The 24,927-nt window shown below is 35.9% G+C and overlaps 1 protein-coding gene across 4 annotated transcripts in view; it reads left to right on the forward strand.

Annotated features, from left to right (window-relative positions):
• SEL1L2 (SEL1L2 adaptor subunit of SYVN1 ubiquitin ligase) overlaps positions 1-24,927 on the forward strand; it is a 115,337-nt gene that overhangs the window by 12,549 nt on the left and 77,861 nt on the right. For all 4 annotated transcript variants that reach the window (XM_082743690.1, XM_082743691.1, XM_082743693.1 and 1 more), the window contains exons 2-3: positions 8,648-8,703; positions 24,423-24,591. In XM_082743690.1, the coding sequence (XP_082599816.1) occupies positions 8,648-8,703; positions 24,423-24,591 (225 nt within the window). The remainder of the gene's footprint in view (positions 1-8,647; positions 8,704-24,422; positions 24,592-24,927) is intronic.

The following is a 24,927-nucleotide window of genomic DNA, read 5'->3' on the forward strand; positions in this document are numbered from 1 at the left end:
AGGCTCTCTTGTGCACTCTCTCTCTCAGATAAATAAATGAAACCTAAAAAAAAGAAAGAAAGAAATACTAGTTTATCCTAATACATTTGCAAAAATTGAAAAGTTGGTTAGGGTGAGGAATGATTCATACTCTAATAAACCATGTGTGGAAGTATAAATCAGTGGCTTTTCTGGGAATTTGCTATTTATTAAAATTTATATTGGGCATACTACTTCTCAGGTGACCAAATCTATTTCTCATTGTTTACTCTGGCAAACCCATATATATGTTTCACAGGAAACATGTTCAAGATTATCCATTACAGTATTATTTGTAATAGCAAAGTAATTGAAAATGTTATAAATGTCTATCCATTAAATGATTAAATGTAACACCATTGTAGGGATGACTCCCTTCCAACCCTAAAATTCTGGATTTTATCTTATAGCATGTCAGAACTCCTCAAGATCATACAGATTAACAAAGAATTCCTACACATAAACTAATGCCTTATCTTCACATTCAATAAATGTTGGACCTCACGCATTTGGAGTATCAAAGCTACTATAACACATACATAATATCCTACAAATATATTTTCATACTTCTATGAAAATATAGCAAAATACATAAAACTAAGGGATTTTCAATATGGTTATTTCCTTGGGTTGATTAACTTAGTAGTACCAAGTAAAATATCTGAACTTTTTCAGTTTTAATTCTCACCACATTAATTATTTAAGGAGTACTTTTAATTACCTCAAGTTATATTGTTGTAATTTCGGGTAATGCTATATAATGCCAAAGACATTTAGATCACTAGAGAAAACAAGACATGGTAAGCATAAATGCCTTGACCAAGATCAATTAGCATATCCACTTACAAAGAGAATTAATACTAGAATTAAAGACTTCTGAATCCTATTTTCTTGCTCCACTGATAATTCATATTTCTTTACCTTTCAGAGAGACACTGATAATGAAAAGATATGAGAGCTAAAAGCTGCAAGAGTTCTAAACCTGCTTTGAAACTCGTTCTTATAATTCTCAAATCATTTATATCAGGTTCCCAAAGCAATTGATCAGTTACTTCTCTGGATTCAATCAATCAAATACATAAGCATTACAAACATGAAGTTAAAAGCACCTTCAACTTAGTCTACCTATTCCCAAATTTGTAAATTTGTAATGGTGGAGCAGAATGGATGAGAAATTCATTAGTGCAGCTAGGAAAAAAAAAAAAGAATGATAATATTACATTCAAGTGTCATCTTTGTTTATGAACAACAGAATCTTATATAAAGATGTAAAAATAATATAACCTCATGAATAGAACCACTTAATTCAGACTTTTTGCAATGATGAAGCACAGCAATAATGAAGGTTTTTTTAAAGATGAAAACCCTTATTTTGTTTTAAAAAAATTGTCTTTGTGGGGGCGCCTGGGTGTCTCAGTGGCTTAAAGCCTCTGCCTTCGGCTCAGGTCATGATCTCAGAGTCCTGGGATCGAGCTCCACATCGGGCTCTCTGCTCGGCAGGGAGCCTGCTTCCTCCTCTCTCTCTGCCTGCCTCTCTGCCTACTTGTGATCTCTCGCTGTCAAATTAATAAATAAAAACCTTTTAAAAAATTGTCTTTTTGGCTATATAATTAAATTTGACAATTCCAAACCTGAGATTCTCTTTAGACTAAGTTTTCAGTACTAACTTAAAAAGCAGTTTGGTTGAGTTTTAGATCCAAAAGCAGAATTATATGCTGTGTTATAATAAAAGTATTTATTCGACCATCAGTTTTAATTAAGACACTATGCAGGGAGCTATGAGTGAAGTTAAAAAACAGGGAAGTGTTCTCTGCAATTGGAGATCTTACAGTCCATAGAGTAAAATTTAATATATGATTGAGGTGCTAACCTGAATGACACAGAGCACAAGTCCTGAAGAAGTTCCAAAAAGGGAGAGATTACTTACAGCTGAAATATCTAGGGAAACCTGTAGGTAGGGAGGCAAATTTATTTAGTCATTTTAACAAGTATGTTTTACAAATCTATTATGGGACAAGAACAATGCTGGCACCAGGCCCCAGTGTTGAACCATGACAAACATGTGCTGAAAAACTGAATAAAATTTGGATATTAAGGGAAGAAAGAGAAAACATTCCAATTTAGAAGTACACAGATAAAGGACATGGATGTAAGAATGAGTGGAGCATATGGGGTGGCAGGATACCACCACTTGAATAAGAACCGAGTATAAGAAAAAATAAATTGGTTTTAAAAAGTAGGGTCAGATCATTGAGAACCTTACATTTCTAGACAGAGGAAACTAAAAGAAGAATTACTAAATGCCTCGTCATGTCAGTCATTTTTAAAGCCACGATCTCAGTCAGTTAATTGGCTGCCTCCAGCTCAGGTCGTGGTCCGAGGGTTCTGGGATGGAGGCCCACGTCGGGCTCCCTGCTCAATAGAGAGCCTGCTTTTCCCTCTCCCTCGGCCTGCTGCTCTGCCTACTTGTGTTCTCTATCTCTCTGTCAAATAAATAAATAAATAAATCTTAAAAAAAAAAAAAAAACCAAATGTATTTATTGGTCTAGTAAGTTATTGCAATATGCTTTTTTCATTAGTGCAGTTCTTTTATTGTAAATGGCAACTTCCTTTTTATCTTTGGAGACTTTGATAATGTCCAAAATGGTCTAATTATATAGAGGTAATGACTGTAAATTATTCTCCTTTTTTTTAGATTTTATTTATTTATTTGAGAATGAGGGCTTAAGTGAGAGAGAGAAAGGAAGTGAGAGAAAAAGCACACACTGGGGGAAGAGCAAAAGCAGACTCCCCCCAGAATCTATGGGATTATTAGCCCTATTTTAAAAATTCCAGTCTGCTTTAGATTTAGTAAGAGTAACCAGGGAAAGGATTTTGAAGGGAAGGTGGTAGGTACAGCAGTTATCAGAATGAGAAAAAGCCAAAGAGCAGGTAAAATTCAGTAGGAAATTTTTCTTCCAGGGTTTACACCATATAGTTTCTTAATTTTATTTCAATAAGGAAAGTGCTTTTCTCACAGATGCTATTACCACTTGCTGTTAAAAGGTTTTTGGAGAAAAGAAGGGAACTGACATTTATTATTTAGCTGCCATGTGTTTAACAAACATCAAAAACTACACTTTAATTCTGTTCTGTCTTCACATCCACTCCAAGAGATAGGTACAGTATTGCTATTCCCATTTTCTAAAAAACTGAGGTTCAGAGAAGTTAAATAACTTATCCAAGGTCACATGGCTAAGAAAGGAGACATGAAGTGTTATTTCTGAATACCAGACTTAATGATGTCCAAACTAAGTATCTCACAAGCCAAATAATAAATGTCCTAAAATCATAGTTGTTTTTTATTGGAAATTTTGATAGATAACTTCTAGTCCACTCAATAGAAACTGTTAAAATTAAAGAAAATAAAAAAGAAAACTTTCAAATAGTAATTAGCAACTAGTGAAACAGATTATTGGTATTTGAAAAATACTTATAAATGTGGAGTTAAACCTGACCAAAGAGAAAACTGGAAGTCAACATAGGGAATTAGTGTTTGTACAGTAAGCAACAGGGACTTAACAGGTTTTTAAGTAGATGTGTGCCTTGCTGGAAACAGTACTCAGGGAAAATTATTCTGAGGGTAGATGTAAATTAGATTAAAATTAGAGCAATCATGATTAAATCTGTTAGGAGGCTGTTGTAAGAATGTAGGCATGAAATGATGAGGGTCTGATTTATGCAGTTTTGCACAGGAAACTAAAAACTCACCCCTACAGAAATCCCTTTGGCAAAATTTTCTCTGGAACCCTGTAGGCGCAAACTCACTCTTTTTACTCCTACATCGCCCCCGTTGTGTGCCCACTTCTGGTGACTTAGATTCATCTACACACTTCTATCCCCAGTCTGACCTGCTCCCATGATTTTAGTCCCAGTTTTTGGAACCAACATTGTTGCCAGATTTGTCTCTTACCATGTGTCTCACCTCTGCCAACCTGGCTTCCTTCTGTGGATCCCCGTATGACTTGTATTACTCTGATTTCCAGTCATTACTGTTTCATTCTCAGAGCTTTACTTAAGTGGCTGCCTGTTCAGGAATGAGTACATTATCCTTTTATAGTTCCTGACCTCTTGCACTCACCATCTGTCCCCTCCAAAGTCCTTGATGACCCAGCTCAACCCTTAGACCATGCTGGAGAGAAGAGGTGAGGACTGAGCACCGAGAAATACACAATCATTAGTGGTTATAAAACCAAAGAAGAACTCTAAAATAGAGGTTTGAAAGAAAGAAGGATATCCAGGATAGTGTAAAGTCACAGAAGCCAATGTACTGTGCACAGCCTGAAAGAAAGGTTAGAAAGGAACCAATAGTTAGTATTTTTTATACCATTACTACATGCAATGAAGAATGAAGTACCATTTTAGAGAACTAGCATGAGAGAATCAATAAAATACTTCTGTTTAGTTCCATTTGTAAATGTTGTTTGAACAAACAAGCAAACACTTAGTTTGCCTATAACTCCCCAGGCAGATTCCCTCATAAAATACAGAGGAGTTTTTTGTGTGTGTTTGGGGAAGTGCTGCTTTGTTGGTTTGTTTGTTTCCGGAATCTTAGTCACATTAATCAGTGTCCCAATGTTTAGTCAAAGGAAGATGAACCATGTCTTGGAAAGAAAGGACATGAAGTGTAAAGCCAGGAGTTAATGTATATCAAGACTTTCATGAGAAGGATGATCTGAAAAGAATTGTCATCAAGACAAATATTCTGGGATATTATTTTCCTCGAATCCTCCTCTCAGTGCTATGAGTATATTATATGTTATTTATTTTGGCATAATTTATTGGCCTTTTGTAGCTTCTGAGAACTGAGGGTTCTATCCAAGGAGTCCTAGTTGGCTGAAGAAGCAGACAGGTTTTCAGACAGCAACTGCTGCATAATAACCCAAAACTTAGTGGTTTGAAACAGCAATCTCATAATTCTCTGTGGTTTGACTGAGTGATTTTTCTGAGGTCTCACCAGGGCTCGCTCATGAAGGTTCACTCAGCTGGTGGTCAGTTGAGACAGCCGGGCCTCTCTTCTCTCCACTATTACCTGTGGCTTCTTAAGGGCATGGTGGTCTCAGGGCATTGTTCCAAGAGGGTAAAAGAAACTGAAAGGATTAAAGACTAGCCTTGGAAGTCGAACAATGTCATCTGCCACATTTCTGTTAGCCAAAGAACGTTACAGGGGCAGCCCATTGAAAGAGCAGGGAAAATAGTCTCCATCTCTTGATGAGAGAATTAGGCAGAGTCACACTGTAAAGGGGTATGAACATAGTAGTTGTGACTTATGGGGGCCATTCTTATTACAGTGTACTGCAGTCTACTCTCAGGCCCCAATGATTCATGTGGGACTCTCAGTCCCACATGATTCTCCCCCTTCTAATATTGCCCAAGACTCATGCAATCATAGCATTAGGCTCAGAATCTATAATCTCATAATCTGCATCAGGTCAAGATGTCAGTGAGGCTCCTTGAATTATTCTTAGTTTCAGACTCCTATGAAATAAAAGGACAAGTTATCTTCCATGCCCTCATATACCCAATGTGTATCAGAGAAGTAGAAAACCACACTACACTAGACACTGCTGTCTGAAAAATGGGAATGAGGCATGTATAACAATCACAGGTCCATGGCAATTTGGAAATCCAGCCAGGTGCATGTTGGCAGATTTCTCTGCTCCAGGGGTAGACAATGTTCCTTGGCGAGGGCCCTGTCCTACTCTCTTGGAGTAGTTATTTCCCTAACCTTTTATTTCCCTTGGCTCTTACACCCTCTGAACTCCTGGCTCTGACATCCGATAATCAGTACACAGATAGAGGGACAATGTTCTTCAGTTGATATTTAAAAACCTACTAGAAAGCCTTGTGCAAGATACTGTGGGTAGCAGAATATGTTCCGCAGTAGCCAATCAAAACTTCGTTTTCTTTAGGTGAAAAGCTAAAAGCCTGAAGTTTAGAAAAAACATATATTGTTGTTGTGCATCTTCTGTGGGAAATAATGACCAACTACCTTTATATTCTTTTTATGTTTTAAGCTATCAAATAGTTTGTTCCTCTAGTTAGATTCTTATACGTCCTCCCTTTACACTAATTCTTTTATCTACAGTTTTATCTACACTTATCCTACCTTGGATAATTGCTCTTAGCCTTGTAATTTTCATGTTAATATCTGGCCACCGACAGCTTGATTTTCTGGTCCAGTGTATAATACAAACATTATTCCACTTAATATCCATAATTTTCTCCTCTTGCTCTAATACACATGACACTTTGTACTTTTTGTTCTGAGTCTGTATTTTCTGTGCATACTAACTCTAATTTTATTCTGTGTACTTTGGGGAGTATAATAATGGGGATATATCAAATCACATTGCTTTTTTCCACCTTTTCTAGTTGTGATAATGGAGATTAAAAATTACTAGACATTTATTGTAGCTATAATATCAGTCACATTGTCTGATTTCTAATACACAAATATAATTAGGCTAAGTAATTTGTTTGAGGAAAATGAGAGAGAGAGAGAGAAAGTCATATTATAGACAAAGCATTAATAAATTCTGACTAAGTCTCTAATAATGCTTTTCACCATGGTCCTTTTAAAATGCTAATTTACATATATTATTATCTTGAAGGCATCTTAAATCCTTTAAGGAAGTAAGACTTCTTTATAATAATCGTATATATAGCCAACATTTATTAAACATAGATATGTGTTAAGTACTGTACTAAATACATAGATTATCTTATTAGATTAACAACAAATTAGTGAAATAGATACAAAAATCAAGACTAGCATGCAGACCTGTTTAACTCAAAGGCCACATGGTGGACCATTACACTATATTGATTGAAAATGAGTATGACAAATAATAATGTTCTTATTCTGGCATAATTTATTTTATATTCTGAACCTGAAAAGAGCAATCCTAATGTATATAATCTTATGAAATATGTATAATCTTTAAAATTTTTTCATATGCTTTATATTAATGCATTCATTTCAAGTTTGCCAGTTGTTTCCCTAGTTTGACAGAAGACTAAATATCGAACAACCTGGAATCAGATTCTATAAGGTCTGGCTTACAAAGCAAACAGAAAAGACATAGAATTGTGAAGCCAAATACTAAAGTTCATCAGTGAGAAAAAGAATAAAACATATAAAATTAATAAATATAATATCAATGATTACATTAGAGCATTCATAACCTGTTTTTAAAAGTATAAGCTCACAACTTTTAGAAATACAAAATTTTGACTAACCATATTTGTCTTGAGTCAAATTCTTCAGTCTATAAAGTGAACATATCAGATATTATACATGTTTTACTTTAGTAAATATGTAGGGTCATTTTTACAGTGCATCAAATCATTTTTTAGTAATTGAAAATTTATTAGTCCTACTAATGTAGTACACATGCCATGATGTGACACCGTTATACCAGGTTTTTAGAGACTTATTATTCTGAATATGTAAGTCTTTGTAAAAAATGAAATATACTGGGTGCCTGGGTGGCTCAGTGGATTAAAGCCTCTGCCTTCTGATCGGGTCATAATCTCAGGGTCCTGAGATCCAGCCCTGCATCAGGCTCTCTGCTCAGCAGGGAGACTGCTTCCCCCTCTCTCTCTGCTGCCTCTCTGCCTACTTGTGATCTTTGTCTGTCAAATAAATAAAGAAAATCTTTTAAAAAAATGAAATATACCAATGACTATATATGTATTCTATATGTTTTCTTTACAAAAAGATTTGTTTAAAAATGCTTATGAAAATTTTCTCATATTTCAAAATCTGATGTAATCATACTAGTCTACATTTCTCAGATATTTATATCATTCAACTATATTAATTTTTAATATCTCTCTGACACATGAATCCATGTATAAATATATAAAAGATTATATTTCTTTTTCTGTGTTTTAATATTCTTTATTAATAAATGACATTTATTTACATGGGTACATTTTAATTCATTTGTTGCTCAGAAAGTTTTCTGCTGTTGTAATTAGTCTATTATTTGTAGAACTCTTTCATATTAAATGAATTTCAGGATGCTTGATTAAAGTATTTAGATTGGGGCGTCTGGGTGGCTCAGTGGTTAAAGCCTCTGCCTTCGGCTCAGGTCATGGTCTCAGGGTTCTGGGATCGAGCCCCACACCTGGCTCTCTGCTCAGCAGGGAGCCTGCTTCCCTCTCTCTCTCTGCCTGCCTCTCTGTCTACTTTCGATATCTTTCTGTCAGATAAATAAATAAAATCTTTTTAAAAAAATAAATAAATAAAGTATTTAGATTTTCTCTGGTGTCAAGTTACATCGGAAAAATTGTCCATGAAGGAATTATTTTGTACAACATCACCAGTAACTTTAAATTTAAATTATTTTCTACTATTATTCCTAAGAGTTCTAATAGTTGTCTAGAAATAATTATCTAGTTATCTAATAGTTCTCTAAATAGTTATGAGTTTTAATAGTTATTTATTAACTATAAATAATATAGTTACTTTATCTAATAAATAAAACTATTACTTACTAAATAGTTTTTTAGTAAGAAGTGATTTAGTGAAATATTAAAAAGAAAATACCTTCAATTTTATAAAAATTTTTATGTATTGCAGATATTGAAGCAGAAAAGCATAGTAAAAAGCAAAAGGAAAGAAATGTCACCACACAGGTAAATATTTTGCTAAACCATTATATTTTTCTAGTATAAAATTTAGGCTACAGTCATTAGTGTTGACAATCACCAACAAGAGCAACAATGAAAACTCCAAAAAACAAGGAAAAGGTAACCCAGCTCTCAGCAATGAGCTGTTTCACCAGAGTTCCAAGAGTGCTCAGTTCCACTCTCTGTTTCACCTAGACAGACACGTTCTTCTTGTTTTTGAGATAAATACCCTATTCCAGTAGATAGATGTTTTTCACACATTTTGGTACCTTGATTTATGTCATTATATTCATAATTCATATTCACAATCATGTCTTCCAGTTAGGTAATACTTTAGTCTTTGTGAAATCCCTTTGCATCATTTTATTCCCCCCAACATTTCTGTAAAGGATGTCAACTGGTTATTTTAATGGCTAGTTATTATCCCCAATTTACAAATTAGAATAACTAAGCCCATTCAGATTTAAAAGATATTTGTATTACAAATTTCATTCATTCAACACAACGCTTACCATGTACCAAATACAGTTACTGGAATTTGGAATTTATAAAAGGTTCTGATTTTTTTTTTTAAGCCTTGTGACATCTCTGATATTGCTTAAATTTGATTTCGTGAGCTTGTGAAGGGTAAGAAAGTATCTTTGTTGTTGTGTGCTAAGGCTAGCAGTGTTTCAAATTGTAGAGCTTCTACTGGTCTTTCAGTTCCCTCAGTCATCTGATGGCAGACTTAACTGTGATGGCAGAAGTGGTGGTATAGCTCCAGGTATCACCAGCTACCATTTTCCTGCAGGAACAACAGTCAGTGCCAGATCCCCATATCTCATCTGTTCATCTTGGTTTTGTCAAAGAAGGAGCAAATGTACTTGGTGTGCTGGCTTATTTCAGTGTTCTTCACCATTCTTCTGAGGGAGGCCACCATAACAGGTCTCGTATTTTCCGATAATTTCAGCATTCTTGGTGCATTTAGCCATGTTGCACAAACTAGCTCCAAGCCCAGAGAAGCAAGAAAGTATCTTTCAATCTTTTTCTAATGCAATGCTTTCATGCTGTATGTACAGTAAGGCCAAGACTTTGGTTATAAAATGGTGGTTTCTCCATCCCCTGAACCCTTACTTTCTTTCTAATCACCTCTCGTAGAGTCATGCTTCTCCAAATATTACCTTTACCTTCTCTGTGATTGAAATCTAGGTTTCTTCTGAGAACTTCCCCTGAAGCCTTCTCAAGCATTTTCTCCCACAACACAATTATGTTCATCCTAGTTGGGATGGTGGATATCCTTCCCTTTCCTTATCACTACATTTTCATTGGGAGAATAACAGGAGATGAGGACAGAAACGTAGCTTGTGGTCTTTCTCTCCAGTTTTCAGAGATTTCGGTGTCCATGAATTCTAGCTTTTCAGTCCCATTGTTTAGATTTGTTTGCTCTAAAAACTGCACCATCTGTCTACACCCATGGTCATAATCTGGACTATGTCTTTTCCATACTAAAAGTTTAAGCTCCAAGTCTCTGAAGACCATCTGGTACTTTCCAAGTTACTCTATCAATGCTTCAGTCCCACCACGACCTCAAATCCATGCCCTCCTTTCATTGTTCATCATTCCATTCACATCATTTCTCTTCTTACTTGCCTTAGAGTTGATGGCTACACTATTGGAACACAGTTCCTTTTTCAAAACCTTGGGAACAAATGTGTTTCAGAATCTAGGAGGTCTTTTTGTTTGTTTAATTGTGGTAAAATATACATAAAATAACTTTTATTTTAAGTGTATAGTTCATTAGTGTCAGTACATCCACGTTGTTGTACAACCAATCTCTGGAACTTTTTCTTATTGAAAAACTGAAACTCTACACCCACGAAACAATTCTCCACTGCTCCTTTCCTTCCAGGCCCCAGCAACCACCATTATAGTTTCTGTTCTATGATTTGATTACTCTTAGTATCTCAAAAAAGTAGAGTCATGCAGTATTTGTCTTTTTTTTTTTTTTTCAGAATTTCCTTTCTTTTTAAGGCTGAATAATTTTCCATTGTATATATATGCCACATTTTGTTTACACATTTAACCATTGATGGACACTGGGTTGCTTACAACTTTTGGCTATTGTGAATAATTCTGAACATGGGTGTACAACTATCTTGATATCCTGCTTTCAATTCTTTTGGGTATAAGTACACAAGAGTCTAATTTCTCCACATTGTTACCAACACTTGTGATTTTCTATGTTGCTGGGTTGGTAGGTTTTTTTATAGTAACCATCCTAGTGGGTGTGAGGTGGTATCTCAAATCAAAATCATTTTGATTTGCATTCCCCTATTTAATGATGTTGAACATCTTTTCATGTGCTTGTTTGTTATTTATATCTTCTTTGGGAAATGTCTCCTAAGTACTCTGCTCATTTATTTTTATTTATTTTTTTTAGAGAGGGATATATATAGAGAGAGCATGTGTACATGGGTGCACAGGGGTGAGGAGGGGCAGAGGGAAAGAGAGAATCTTAAGCAGGATCCATGCCCAGCACAGAGCCCCTCACAGGACTCTTTACAAGCCTGAGATCATGACCTGAGCCAAAATCAAGAGCCACCCAGGTACCCCTTTAAATAGAATAATTTGGCTTTTATTGTTGAATTGTAAGAGTTCTGCATATATTCTAGATATTGGCCCCTTATCAGATATATAAATTGCCAATATTTTCTCCCTTCCATGTGTTGCCTTTTCATGCTCCTGATAGTGCCCTTTGATACACAGAAGCTTTAAATTTTGATGTAGCCCAGGTTTTTTTTACTTTTTGGCCAATACTTTTGGTATCATATCCAGGAAATCATCACCAAATCCAATATCAAAAAGTGTTTCTCTATGTTCTCTTCTAGGAGTTTTTATAGTTTCAGGCGTTATATTTAGGTCTTTAACCCATTTTGAGTTTATATATAGTATATATATATATATATAGTATATTTTATTATATATATATAGTATATTTTATATATAGTATATTTTATATATATAGTATATATATATATAGTATATTTCATTATTTTGTATGTGAATATCCAATTTTCCCAGCCGAATTTGTTCAGACTGTCCTTTCCCCCCATTGAATGGTCTTGGCACTCTTCTTGAAGATCATTTGGCCATGTATGAAGGTTTACTGCCTAGCTCTCTGTTCTATTTCATGTCTGTCTTTATTCTATTACTACGCTGTCTTAATTTCTGTAGCTTTATTAAAAAATTTTGATATTAGGAAATGTGAGACCTACAACATTTTTTTTTTTTTTAAGATTTTATTTAGTTATTTGACAGGCAGAGATCACAAGCAGGCAGAGAGGCAGGCAGAGAGAGGAGAGGAAGCAGGCTCCCCGCGGAGCAGAGAGCCCGATGTGGGGCTCGATGTGGGGCTCGATCCTGGAACACTGAGATCATGACCTGAGCCGAAGGCAGAGGCTTTAACCCACTGAGCCACCCAGGCGCCCCAACATTGTTTTTATCTTTCAAGATTGTTTTGGCTAGTCAGAGTCCCTCAGATTCTGGATGAATTTTGAGGAATTCTTCTATTTCTGAAAAAAAAATGCCACTGGGATTTTGATAGGGATTGCATTGAATCTGTAATCACTTTGAGTACTACTATTAACATTTTATCAATATTGAATCATCCACTTCATGAACACTTGATATCTTTCTATTTGTTTTTATCTTCTTTAATTTATCTTAGCAAACTTATATAGTTTTCAATGTATGTCTTTTGCCTCCTTGGTAGGTTTATTTCTAAGCACTTAATTTTTTTAAAATTTTTAAAAAGATTTTATTTATTTGAGAGAGAGAGACAGAGAAAGTGAAAACACAAGTGGGGTGAGGGACAGAGGGAGAAGCAGACTCCCTGCTAAGCAGGGGGCCCAGTGCAAGCTCAATCCTGGGACTCCAGGATCATGACCTGAGCCAAAGGCAGATGTTTAACTGACTAAGTCACCCAGGTACCCCCTAAGTACTTTATTTTTTTAATGCTGTTTTGAATGGAATTGCTTCCTTAATTTTCTTTTAAGATTATTCATTGTTAGTATATACAAATGCAACTGACCTTTGTGTGTTGATATTGTATCTTGCAACTTTGCTAAATTTATTACTTCTAATACTTTTGTGTGGAATCTATACAATTTTCTACATGTAAGATCATGTCATCTGAGAGCAGAGATAATTTTACTTCTTCTTTCCAATTTAGATACCTTTTATTTCTTTTTATTTGCCATTTGCTCTGGCTAGGACTTCCAGTACTGTGTTGAATAGCAGTGGTGGAGTGGCATCTTGCCTTGTTCCTTATATTAGAGGCAAAGCTTCCAGTCTTTCACTGTTAATAATGTGGTTAACTGTGGGTTTTTTATATATGGTTTTTGTTATGTTGAAGTAGTTTCTATCTGTTCCTAGTTTGTGAGTGATTTGATCATGAAATGTATTGAATTTTGTCAAATACTTTTTCTACATTAATTGAGATGATTGTGTGGGGGGGGTTCCCTCTTCAGTCTGTTAATGTGGTTATTACATTGTTCAATTTTTGTTATGTTGAAACATCCTTGCATTCCAGGAATAATTCCTACTTGATCATATTGTATAATCCTGTAATGTACTCTTAAATTCGATTTGCTAGTATTTTGTTAAAGATTTTTTCATCAATATTCATCAGGAATATTGGTCTGTAGTTTTAGTATCCTTATCTTGCTTTGGGATCAGGGTAATACTGACCCCATAGAATGAATTGGGAAGTTCTTCTCCTCTTCAGTTTATTAGAAGAGTTTGAGGCAGAATTTGGGTAGCTTTTTAAATTTTGGAAATACACTACTACAAACACAGACATACGTGTCATATAGGATACCTCCTATAATATACACACACAGAACTACATATCATATATTATAGAATACATCTAGCTGAGACTGGGGGAAATACATTGTTTTCAAGCATATTATTTTTTATGCAACAAGCATATGAATATCCACATTAAATGGGATAAATAAAGAACATAAATAACTTCACATCAGATCCAGACAGGTTTTCCTACAAATTGAATCTGAGCACCAAACTATTGAAAAAACTTTGTTTTCAGATTCTGTGGATTTGGGAACCTCAGATAAGGGTTTGAGTGTCATGTAAAATCACTGCTTCATATAGACCTTCCATTTAGTTACTCCTCTTGCACTCCATCCAATTAAGTGGTGAAACCTCAACCCTGACTTAATATAGTTTTCTACCATTCAATCCCTGTACCTATCTAAAATGTGGCTGGAAATAAACACAACCAGTCTCATTTTAATTTCACAAGCCTCAAGTAGGCATTCAGTGTTTCTCTCCAAACCTGAACATATCCCTAGTCAAATTTATTGCCCCCAACTCTAAGGTTTCTATTTCATATTTCATATTTTCTCCTGTTTTCCTAAATCCAACATATCTATCCCTCACTCTTAGCTGATAACTTTGCTATTTTTCTTTTAGTCATTAAAAAAATAGAGTCTAAAGACTGACTTTACATCATCTCATACACTCTATCAATCTCCCAACATCTATAATCACATACGCTGTCTCAACTCAAGACACAAATTGCCTAAATGTGGCTTAGACATCTCTACTAGCATATCTAAAAGGCATTTGACACTGGACATGTTAACTACTGACCTCTTGATTTTCCTCACTCCCAAACCTGTTCTTCCCTCATGTCTCTCATACCACCAAATGGCTCCTTCATCCACCAGATGCTAAAAGTCACTCTCCACTTCTTTCATACCCAACACATCAAATATCGTGGTCTTTAAAATATATCCTGAATCCAGTCACTTAACAACTCTACCACCAGCCGCCAATGTCACCCATTGAGACTCCATGGTAGTAGTCAACTCCCTAGTTCTGACTACATTCTTTTTTTTTTTTTTTTCACATTTTATTTATTTATTTGACAGAGAGAGAGAGAGATCACAAGTAGGCAGAGAGGCAGGCAGAGAGAGAGGGGGGAAGCAGGCTCCCCACTGAGCAGAGAGCCCCATGCGGGACTTGATCCCAGGACCCTGAGATCATGACCCGAGCCGAAGGCAGAGGCTTAACCCACTGAGCCACCCAGGCGCCCCCTGACTACATTCTTATGCCACTGTAGTCTCTTCACCTCAAAGTATGGGTTCCATTGTACATAGAACAAAGTCAAACTCTTCATCATGTCCTTCAGGACTTCATATAACCTGCTTTTTGCTCTTTATCTGAGTTCTGACCTTCCACATTACTCACTCCATTCCAGCCATCTTGGCCTCCATAATATGTTTAGAATCTCAACTATATCTCTACTTCAGGGTCTGTTCTTCCTTCTGCCTAGAATGATCTACCAGGTAATCAGGGATCTCATTGCCCCCACTACACACTTTATTCAGGTATGTACTCTTATGTTTCTCCCTCAAAAAAAACACAAAAAAATTTTTAAACAAAACTTCTCTTAATCATCTTTCTAAAACAGCATACTTCTTCACTTTCCAAATAAGTTTTATTATCACGTGTCATTATGTCATTATGTGTTCATTTAATTGTTCATATTTGACTTCCCTCTGGATATTGAACTTTGTGAATACAGGCCCTTTACTTTTTGCCCACTTCTGTATCTCAGAGCCTTAATTAGTCTCTAAAATATAGTAAGTGCTTGATAAATATTTTTAAATGAAAGAATATCACTGCTCAGCAATATTTGTATCAGATACAGAACAGAAACTACTCGTCAGTAACTTTAATGAAATTTATGAGAAAAAAATGCTGAAATTAATGACAAAAAATAGTTTTCTAGGGTTTCCTTTTGATTTTAATAATCTATATATAACCTGTACCATGAATACCTAATATGGCTATGTGTTTAAATATAATTTTCTGGGATGCCTGGGTGGCTCAGTGGGTTAAGCCGCTGCCTTCAGCTCAGGTCATGATCCCAAGGTCCTGGGACCAAGTCCCACATCCGGCTCCTTGCTCAGAAGGGAGCCTGCTTCTCTTTCCGTCTCTGCCTGCTTGTGCACTCTCTCTCTTCCTCTCTGACAAATAAATAAATAAATAAAATATTTAACTGTAACTTTCTGCTCCTTGCATGTACAAATGTAGAATATAAATATTCTAGTATGTATCAGTTCTTAATGTTCTCTCTCTTTCTTTAATTTTTAAATTACTTTTCGGTGTACTGGAATTCATTGTTTATGCACCACACCTAGTGCTCCATGCAATACGTGCCCTCCACAATACCCACCACCATCTTAATGTTCTCTTAACTTCAGAAAAGTACCCTTATAGTGCATTTATCAATTGTCAGAAGTGTCATGCTAGCACTATATTATTAGTATTACTAATGCTATTTTATTTTTCCCCTTTCACTTTCTACTTTACCATTTTTCTACATTTTAAAAATCATCTTTGAATAGCTCTTGACTATTGTCATTTGATGCCTGTAGAAGATAGATATGCAAATACGCAATAAAATAATTAGCATTGTCTTTTCCCAAAAAAAAAAAAAAAGTTTTCATTGATGAATGAATTATTTCTTCTCTCTAAGAGTTAACTATTCCTTTAAATTACAGGTGGCTGTTGCCATATTTCTTTTTTTTTTTTTAATTTAAAAAATACTAAAAATTTTAACTTTAAAAAATATTTTTAAATCTTAGGGTGCCTGGGTGGCTCACTTGGTTAAGTGTCTGTCTTCAGCTCAGGTCATGATCCCAGGGTCCTGTGATCGAGTGCCACATCAGTGTCCCTCCTCAGTGGAGAGCCTGTTTCTCCCTTTGCCTGCTGTTCTACCTACTTGTGCTCTGTCTCTGATAAATAAATAAATAAAATCTTTTTAAAAACTCTAGGCATAATAGGAAAAAGTATTCTAAGATTTTTTTTTTATATTCTTAACTGAAAATACTATAGGCAAAATGAAAAACACTAAGACCATCACCAAAAACATCTTGGCTTCAATATAAGCATCTCATAAATAGCATCTTACAGTAAGGAAGAAAAACTACTAAAACAGTGAGATTTACAACTTCAAAAGTGACAGTCTCTTTTTTCCAAATATATATACATTCAAGACAACCTAGAAAGCTTGAATAATCTCTGATATACCTTAAATGGCTGATTAAAACCATAATTTAGGGACACTAGGATGGCTCAGTCAGTTAAGCATCTGTCTTTGGGTCAGGTTATGATCCCATGGTCCTGGGCCCAAGTCCCACAAGGGTTCCTTGCTCAGCAGGGAGCCTGCTTATCCCTCTGCCTGCCACTTCCCCTGCTTGTGCTCCCTCTCTCCCTCTCTTTCTCTCTGACAAATAAGCAAATAAAATATTTAAAAATAAATAAAACCAGGGGCGCCTGAGTGGCTCAGTGGGTTAAAGCCTCTGCCTTCGGCTCAGGTCATGATCCCAGCGTCCTGGGATCGAGCCCCGCATCGGGCTCTCTGCTCAGCAGTAAGCCTGCTTTCCCCTCTCTCTGCCTGCCTCTCTGCCTGCTTGTGAAGTCTGTCTGTCAAATAAATAAATAAAATCTTTAAAAATAAATAAATAAAACCATAATCCAGACAACATCAGTGTGAATTTTTGCTATAAGTGTAGATATTTTCACTGTCTGATGAGTGATATAAATTTTTATTGTATTTTATTTATGTATTTTAATTCCACTTTATTTGGCTGACTACCTTCTTCAATATGACCTAGGGCAAGAGTTCCAAACTTTAGCATATATCTGAATCACCTGAAGGACTTGTTAAAACACATAGTACTGGGTTTCACCCTCAAAGTTTCTGCTTCTGTAGACCTTGAGTGGAACTGAGAATTTGCATTTCTAACTGATTCCCACGTGATGTTTGGTGTTGTCATTCCAGGGACCTTCCTCTGAGAACCAATAACCTAGGGAAACCTGAAAAGAAAATTCTTCTTTTTTTCCACATCCTCTTGCCTTTCTCCATAACTTGGCTTAACTTTGATAATGCCTGGAGCACTAATGTTCATACTCTTTAGAAATATAGTGACCTAAACATAAGATATAGAATCCACATCTGTATATCGTGGAGGAAGTAGAAATTCAGTTCCTCCCTCTTGCCAAACCAAAGACAGCATACCGTATTGCTGTCTCTTCCATAACCCTGTAACACCTCATTCATTGACCTAGACAAGGGCCACTAATGAGGAGGTGCTGAGCTATTCTTGTTTTGCCATTCCTATTGTCCTCACTGATGCCTTCAATAAGCGCTTACCTTCCATGTGCTCTTTTTCCAGAGAAATTTTTCAGCAGAATTTAGGGTATTACACAGTGCCAAGGAACAGTCACTATTTTGGGGCATGTGAGCCGGGAAAGAAAAAGGGACATAGTTAGTTAAGGAAAGCAAGAAAGCCTTTGTTTAGCCCTAAGGAACACAAGGCACTGACAGGCAAAAAATCCTTACCCACCAGTCCTTCTTTAACTTCTCACCTATCTCTCATTTGCAAGCAGTGACACTCATTTCTCATTCCAAAGCAAACATGGCTCACACTTACTCCTCTAAGACAAACAAAAACAAAAACAAAAACAACAATAACAATCAAAAAAAAAAACCAGAAAACCAGTTTGGAGTCATTACCATATATAGAGTTGTGTGTCTAGTGGGATGAGATGGATTCCCTCCTCAAAAATTCACCCTCGCTCACCATTCTTCTTCATCTGTGTAATTGGAATCTCCATCCACTCAACTGGTCTCGTCAAAAGACAAGAAGTTATCTTTGACTTTGTCCTTTCTCTTATTCCTACATCTGATCCATATCCATTCCCCAGCTGCATTATTTCCAAAACATATCCTAAGTTTGCCTAAGTAGTGTACCTCCATTGCTTCTGCACTTCAAATCTCATCATCCCAACCCTGGTTGACTACAGTAGTCTCTGAACCATTCTTCTTGCTCCCTCCCACTCTTAATCCTGTGCAGTTCTGCTCCTCACATGTCAGCCAAAATGTTCTTTCTTTCTTTCTAAAATATAAATCAGGGTATGTCACTTAAAACCCTCTGGTTTCTTCCTCTTATCTCTTTAATAAAATACTTACTCTTTACCATATCCCTTGTGATGTGACCCCCTACTTCTCTCTCTCTCTTTCTCTTCTATAATTCTTCCCTTAACTCATACTCATTCAGCTACATGGGCCTTATTCCTAGACCATACAAATTTGCCCCCACTTTAGAACATTGGTACTTACTGTTATCTCTGCCTAAAATGCTCTGCCACCTAACTATGCAGGACTGCTTTCTTGTCATTAAATTCTTGGCTTCAAGTTCACCTCTTCATGAGGCTTTTCTTGGGCATCTAAATTAGCTATGCACCAACCCTTCCTCATCCTGTATTTCACTCTTTACAGCTCCTTGTTTTAATCTTTTCATAGCATGTATTGACACCTGATATTAACTTGTTCATTTATTTGTTTACTTGTTATTGCTTTCTCACAGACAAATGGGAGTTCCATAAGATCAGACAGATTCCCCTGTCTAATTTGCCATTCTACCTTCCAATTCCTAGTGAATGCCCAGCATAAATATACTGAATGAATGAATCACTGATTCTTACAGCTCTTAAAGAACAGATTGGTTCATTACTTGATTGTTTCATACCTGCTGCCTCCCAGAAATTATTTGAGGAGGCTATTAAAGTCCTATTAACACTAGTTGTGTTGTTGCTATTGAAAATTTGGGAGCATTAAAGACATTTCTAGCAACAGTGGGGTCCAAGGATATGCTGAAATTGTTGTTTACTGTCCGTAAGTGAAATTAGTCCAGAAAAATATATAGTATAAAAATATTTTCTGCTAATGAAAAGGTGTTTAGATATTCTGCTTAGGAGATTAAAAAACTATATTTCAATAATAATAATAATAATGTTTACTGATTCCCCAGGCTGAAGACATCTTAGTTCACTGATGAACAGAGCAAATTAAATAGCCAAAATATCTAGGTCCTAGTGGTTTAGAATCTGAAACAGAAAAGCAGTAACATTTATTTACATTGAGTCTGTATATAGTCAATATAATAATAATCATAATAGCTAATATTTATGGAGTATTTTCTATATACAGGGCTTTTCACATGTATTAACTTACATGATCCTCACAATAATTGAAATGATTTAGGCAATATTATTACCCCCCATTTTACATTTATGTTTACTATTTGTGTTTATTTTAAACTGAGCCACAGAGGAGTTAATTAACTTGCCCACAGTTAGACACAGTTAATTAGTGGTGAGCAAAAAATACTAAGAAGGAAATATAAATGAAATTTTTAAAATTTCTAACAAATTTATTTTGGAGTATAAGTAATTATGTTGAACAATTGTGAATAAGTTATCTGTTCATATGTTAAAGTTTCTGTGTTTAAAAAGTAAACTTTTGTGTTGTTTTAAGAATAAAACTTAATTACCATCCGAACAAAACAATGTGAAAAACCTTAAGTCAAAGCAAAAAACCAAACAAACAAAAACAACAATAACCAAAAAAAAAAAAAAACCTTAAGTCAAACCTCTAGCCTTGGCAGACAGCTTACTCTTTTAAACAGGAAGCTATTAAAAATGTATTCTGCATCCCAGTATTGTCGTTATGTGTTTGTTTTTGCTTTCAGGCAAAGTAGAATAGAAATGCATCTAGCCATTAAAAAGCATGATCTAGCCACAAATAAATTAAGATTAAATGTACGGTAAGATAAATTCAAACTTTCTTTTCTCTAAGCCCACAGATGGTTAGTCTCACTTAGGAGAGGATGCTTCTACCTTTCCTGGGCTTTAAGAAAACAAGAGAGTTCCCCCAAATAAAGAAATCCACACATTCATTAGGATCCCCTTTACTCAAGGATTACCCTTTACATTCTACTTGAGATGAGAACTATACAAAAAATTTTATGAAGCATCTGTAATTAATTGAGCAGATAAAATGTGAAATGTATGCTCTGGAATGATCTCAGCTGGAGAGACCATAGAGCAGTGAGCTACTGCTAACCAAGAAGGGAAGGCACTGTAAGGTGGGAGGGAAGCAAGATCACTGTTGAAGAGTGGAATGGAGGGCTTTGGGTAGAAGGAATTTGAGGTAGGCCTAGGAATAGGAGTGATATTTGAGATAATAGAAAAGAGGAAGCAATGAAAACTGAATAAGCAAGAATGAGAAAGTAAGAAAGAAGCTCTTCTATTTGGGAAGCAGGGAGTAGAAGAGTTTGGTTGTGGATGTCCATGTAGGTGTGGGAGTCATTAGAAGTAAGGTTACTATGTCATTTTTAAGCTAGACTAAGAAGAACCTTAGATTCTGTCCAAACAATTTTGATTTTATCATGTTGTCACTGAGAACTGAGGGTTTCTGAGTTGGCAGTGATATGTTCAAACAGATGCATAAGAAAAAACCATCCAGCCATGAATCTTCAGGAGACAGGGAGCGAAGAGGCAGGAGAGCTAGGTAAGGCATTTTTGGAACATCATGTCACTCTGATTGAGAGTTGTGGTTAATCTTTAATGGCCCTTAGGAGTTTAAAAACACTTCCCAAGCACATACGTTTAGAAACAGACTTCCATTTGGTTTACTGCTTGAAAACTAGAATATACATTATAAATCCTTCAACAGAAAATCCTGCCAGTAATACCTCTGAATACATTCAGAAACCAACCACTATCACCACTTCCCCCTACCATTTTCTTCCTTCATGGCCATCAACTCTCACCCAGTTCATTTCAGCAACCTCTCTTTTCCCACCCTTTCTCCAACACATAATATTCTCTATACAGCAGCCACAGTGATCTTTTTGAAATGTAAGTCAGTCATTATCGCTGTTCTACTCAGAACCCTCCAAAAGTCTGCCCTTCACACAGAACGCAGTTCAGAATCCTGATGCCAGCCTCAGAGCTCCCTCTGTCTTATTTACTACTCCCCCACTCCCAATCTGCAGCAGCTGCACCAATCTCACTACCACACTAGTATGCTCATGCCTCAGGGCCTTTGCTTTTACTGTTTCTTCTGCCAGAAGTCTTCCCTGTGGTATTTGTAGGACTAACTCTCTCCTTACCCTCATAGGGATCTATTCAAAAGTTATCAGAGAACTTGTCCCTAACCATCCTATACCAAATAACACCAACTTTTATCAATTCCATCTGTACTCTTAACAACAACAACCTGCTTTTAACCATTGATTAGTTGTCTATTATCTTCCCCACCAGAACATTAGCTTTTGAGTGCAGGGAATTTTTTGTTTATGAAGGTCTCCCCAGTTCTTAGAACAGGGCCTGAGATAAACACTTAATTAATACTTATTATTGGAATTATGTAATCTCTGGGCGCCTTCCAGGATTAGAGAAAGGCTCTCTGTCTGCTGGGCTCCCTAACACACTGGTTGGCAGTTGTTCTGCCCACTCCTACCAGGTGGGAAAGGAATCAAAACCTTGAAGCAATGGCCTCTGTAGAAGGAGGAGATAGGAGGAATGACACCAGACAATCAGAGGCATTTGCCAGACTTGTAACTGCCTCTTCGACAAAGCTGTTGACTATTTTTAAATTGAAACATTGCATTTCTTTTAATGGCAATGACATATGTTCACCCAGTTATACCAAAGAATGCTGGAGGTTCATCAAAGTCCACGTGCTCTTCTTCATGATACCCAGGTATGTTATGTTTCCATTCTCCCTGTGCATTTGGGTGATGCCATGTGATAGTTTCAGCCAATGGAAAATCAATGCCACCCTTTGCCACTTCCAGGTCTGGCCTATTGAAGAAAAAAAAAAAAAGGAGCAAACCAGATGAAACAAAACAAAACCCCTTTCTGTACATGATCTTCTATGTTCTTTCCCTTTCTGTCTGCTAGATGTAAATGCTCAGGGAAACCTTGAATCCACATGCTGAAACTTGGCAGAGGCTCATCCTGCCTGGGTCTCTGAACGACAGCACAGAGCAGAGCTGCCACTGACTTGAACACCCACCCATTGATTTTGAGCATTTTATACACTGGGTCTGTCTATTAACATGCAATATTGGTTACATTCTTACACTTTTAAAAAAATTTACTGCTTGTGTGAAATTCAAATTTAACTGGGCATTTTGTCTTTGTAATTGCTTAATCTGGCCACCCTTCAATAAGAAGTATCACATTTAAAGTCCTTCCATACCCACACATCAACTTGTACATGAATGTTTATAGCACCATTATTCATTTTAGCTAAAAGTTGGAAACAGCTCAAATGTCCATCAGCAGGCAAATGTATGAAGAAAATGTAGAATATCCATGTAAGGAGTATTATTCAGCCATAAAAAGAGATAAGCTGGGGCACCTGGTTGTCTCAGTGGGTTAAGCCTCTGCGTTGGGCTCTCGAGGGTCATGATCTCAGGGTCCTGGGATCGAGCCCTGCATCGGGCTCTCTGCTCAGCAGGGAGCCTGCTTCCCTCTCTCTCTCTGCCTCTCTGTCTACTTGTGATCTCTGTCAAATAAATAAGTAAAATCTTAAAAAAAAAAAAAAAAGATAAGCTGCTAACATGGGGTCAGTCTGGAAAATGTTAAGTGAAAGAAGTCAGTCACAAAAACCCTTATAGTATATTATATACGATACGATTTCATTCATATGAAAATCCAGAATAGGGGACTCCATTGAGACAAAGCACAGATTAGTCGTTGTTGAGGCTGGGGGTAGGGGGAGGGGAGAATAGGAAGGCTAATAACTAAAGGATTCATGGTTTCTTCTCGAGGTGATAAAAATGTTCTAAAATTGACTGTGGTGCTAGTCACACACTTCTGTGAGTAGTCTAAACACCATTGAGCTGTACACTTTAAACGTGCAATTATACATGTATAATTACAATATGTGAATTATATCTCAATATAGCTGGTTTGCTGGGGGTTTTTTTATAAGTCCTTTCGTGACTCCATGTCTCTACAGGCTCTAACCTCTGAGCCACTGTTCAGATGCCTTTGCTACTACAGAGGAAAGCATTTTAGGCATTCCAGAAAGTGATCTTGAAAAGAGGAAGTTTAAATTGTGATACTGTATAAAAAGGCAAACAAAAAACCTTTACTCTTCTTGGAAGTAGTGGTTGACAAATAAAGGAATTTTTTTGTCTCCAAATATAATTTTTCCTAAAAAAGTATATATATAAATTATGAACATGTATTTCCATAAAGCTTTTCAATCTTCTCTCTTAAAATCTTCATTATTTTCTACTACTCAAAAACAATCCTTCCAAATCTCTTTCCTTAGTTAAAATAGATTAATTATATAACTTCTGGAAAGTACTTTGGAAAACAATTTTTAAGATTTTTCTCCATACAGTGACAATATTTTCTATACTATCTACCAGTATATATTCTATACTATCTCTATACTACCATTATAAATTTGTTGTAATATATAAGGAATACCAACATCTTCCTTTTTTTTTTAAGCTCACACAATTGATATTACCATGACAACTTACCACTAAAAGGGTAAAATTGGTTAAATTCTCCTACCATTTTATTTTATTGATAACATTCAGGTTTTAATGTGTGGCTCTGAAGTTCAGATGAAAATGCAAGAGGTTTAAAAGGTTTTTATTCATAAAAGATATGAATTCTTAAAGTGAAGTGAATCATCATTTGGATTTAAAATAAGCAGGAATTAGAGTGATTGCATTAAATAGTATTTATGAGATGAACAGATAAAATTTTCATATTCTTGTATCATTTTGAAAAGTTACCCATGAAAAAATGAGCAAAAATCTTTTCTTTTGTAGGTATCAGTGAACGAACTCAAACAATTTTTATCACACATATTGGAACGAAGAAAATTGATTAAAGTGATCTATCAAAGAGAAAATGCTTTAGGAAAAAAGAAGATTCAACGTAAATTAAGAATAAAAGGAATTCAAAATAAAGATATCTCAAAAAGAAATACAAATCATTGTAAGTAGGAGCACCTGGGTGACTCAGTCAGTCTTGAAACCAAGAGTATTTGACTCTTGGTTTCAGCTTAGATCATGATCTTGGGGTCCTCGTATCAAGCCTCAGGGCTCAACACGGAGTCTGCTTAAGGATTCTCTGCCTCTCTCTCCAAACTCTCTCTCCCTCTCTCTCTAAATAAATAAGAAAATCTTTTTAAAAAATTATTATAGGTAGAATTCCCTCTACCATGTAAATTAAAAACGACTTCATGTAATCTAAAATAAAATTTTAGAGCTACTTTCTGAAAAGTGTTAGAATATAGTCATAAATATTCATACACACAAAAGCTTTAAATTT

Source organism: Mustela nivalis (genome assembly GCF_964662115.1).
Source record: "Mustela nivalis genome assembly, chromosome: 8".
NCBI classification, from domain to species: Eukaryota; Metazoa; Chordata; class Mammalia; order Carnivora; family Mustelidae; genus Mustela; species Mustela nivalis.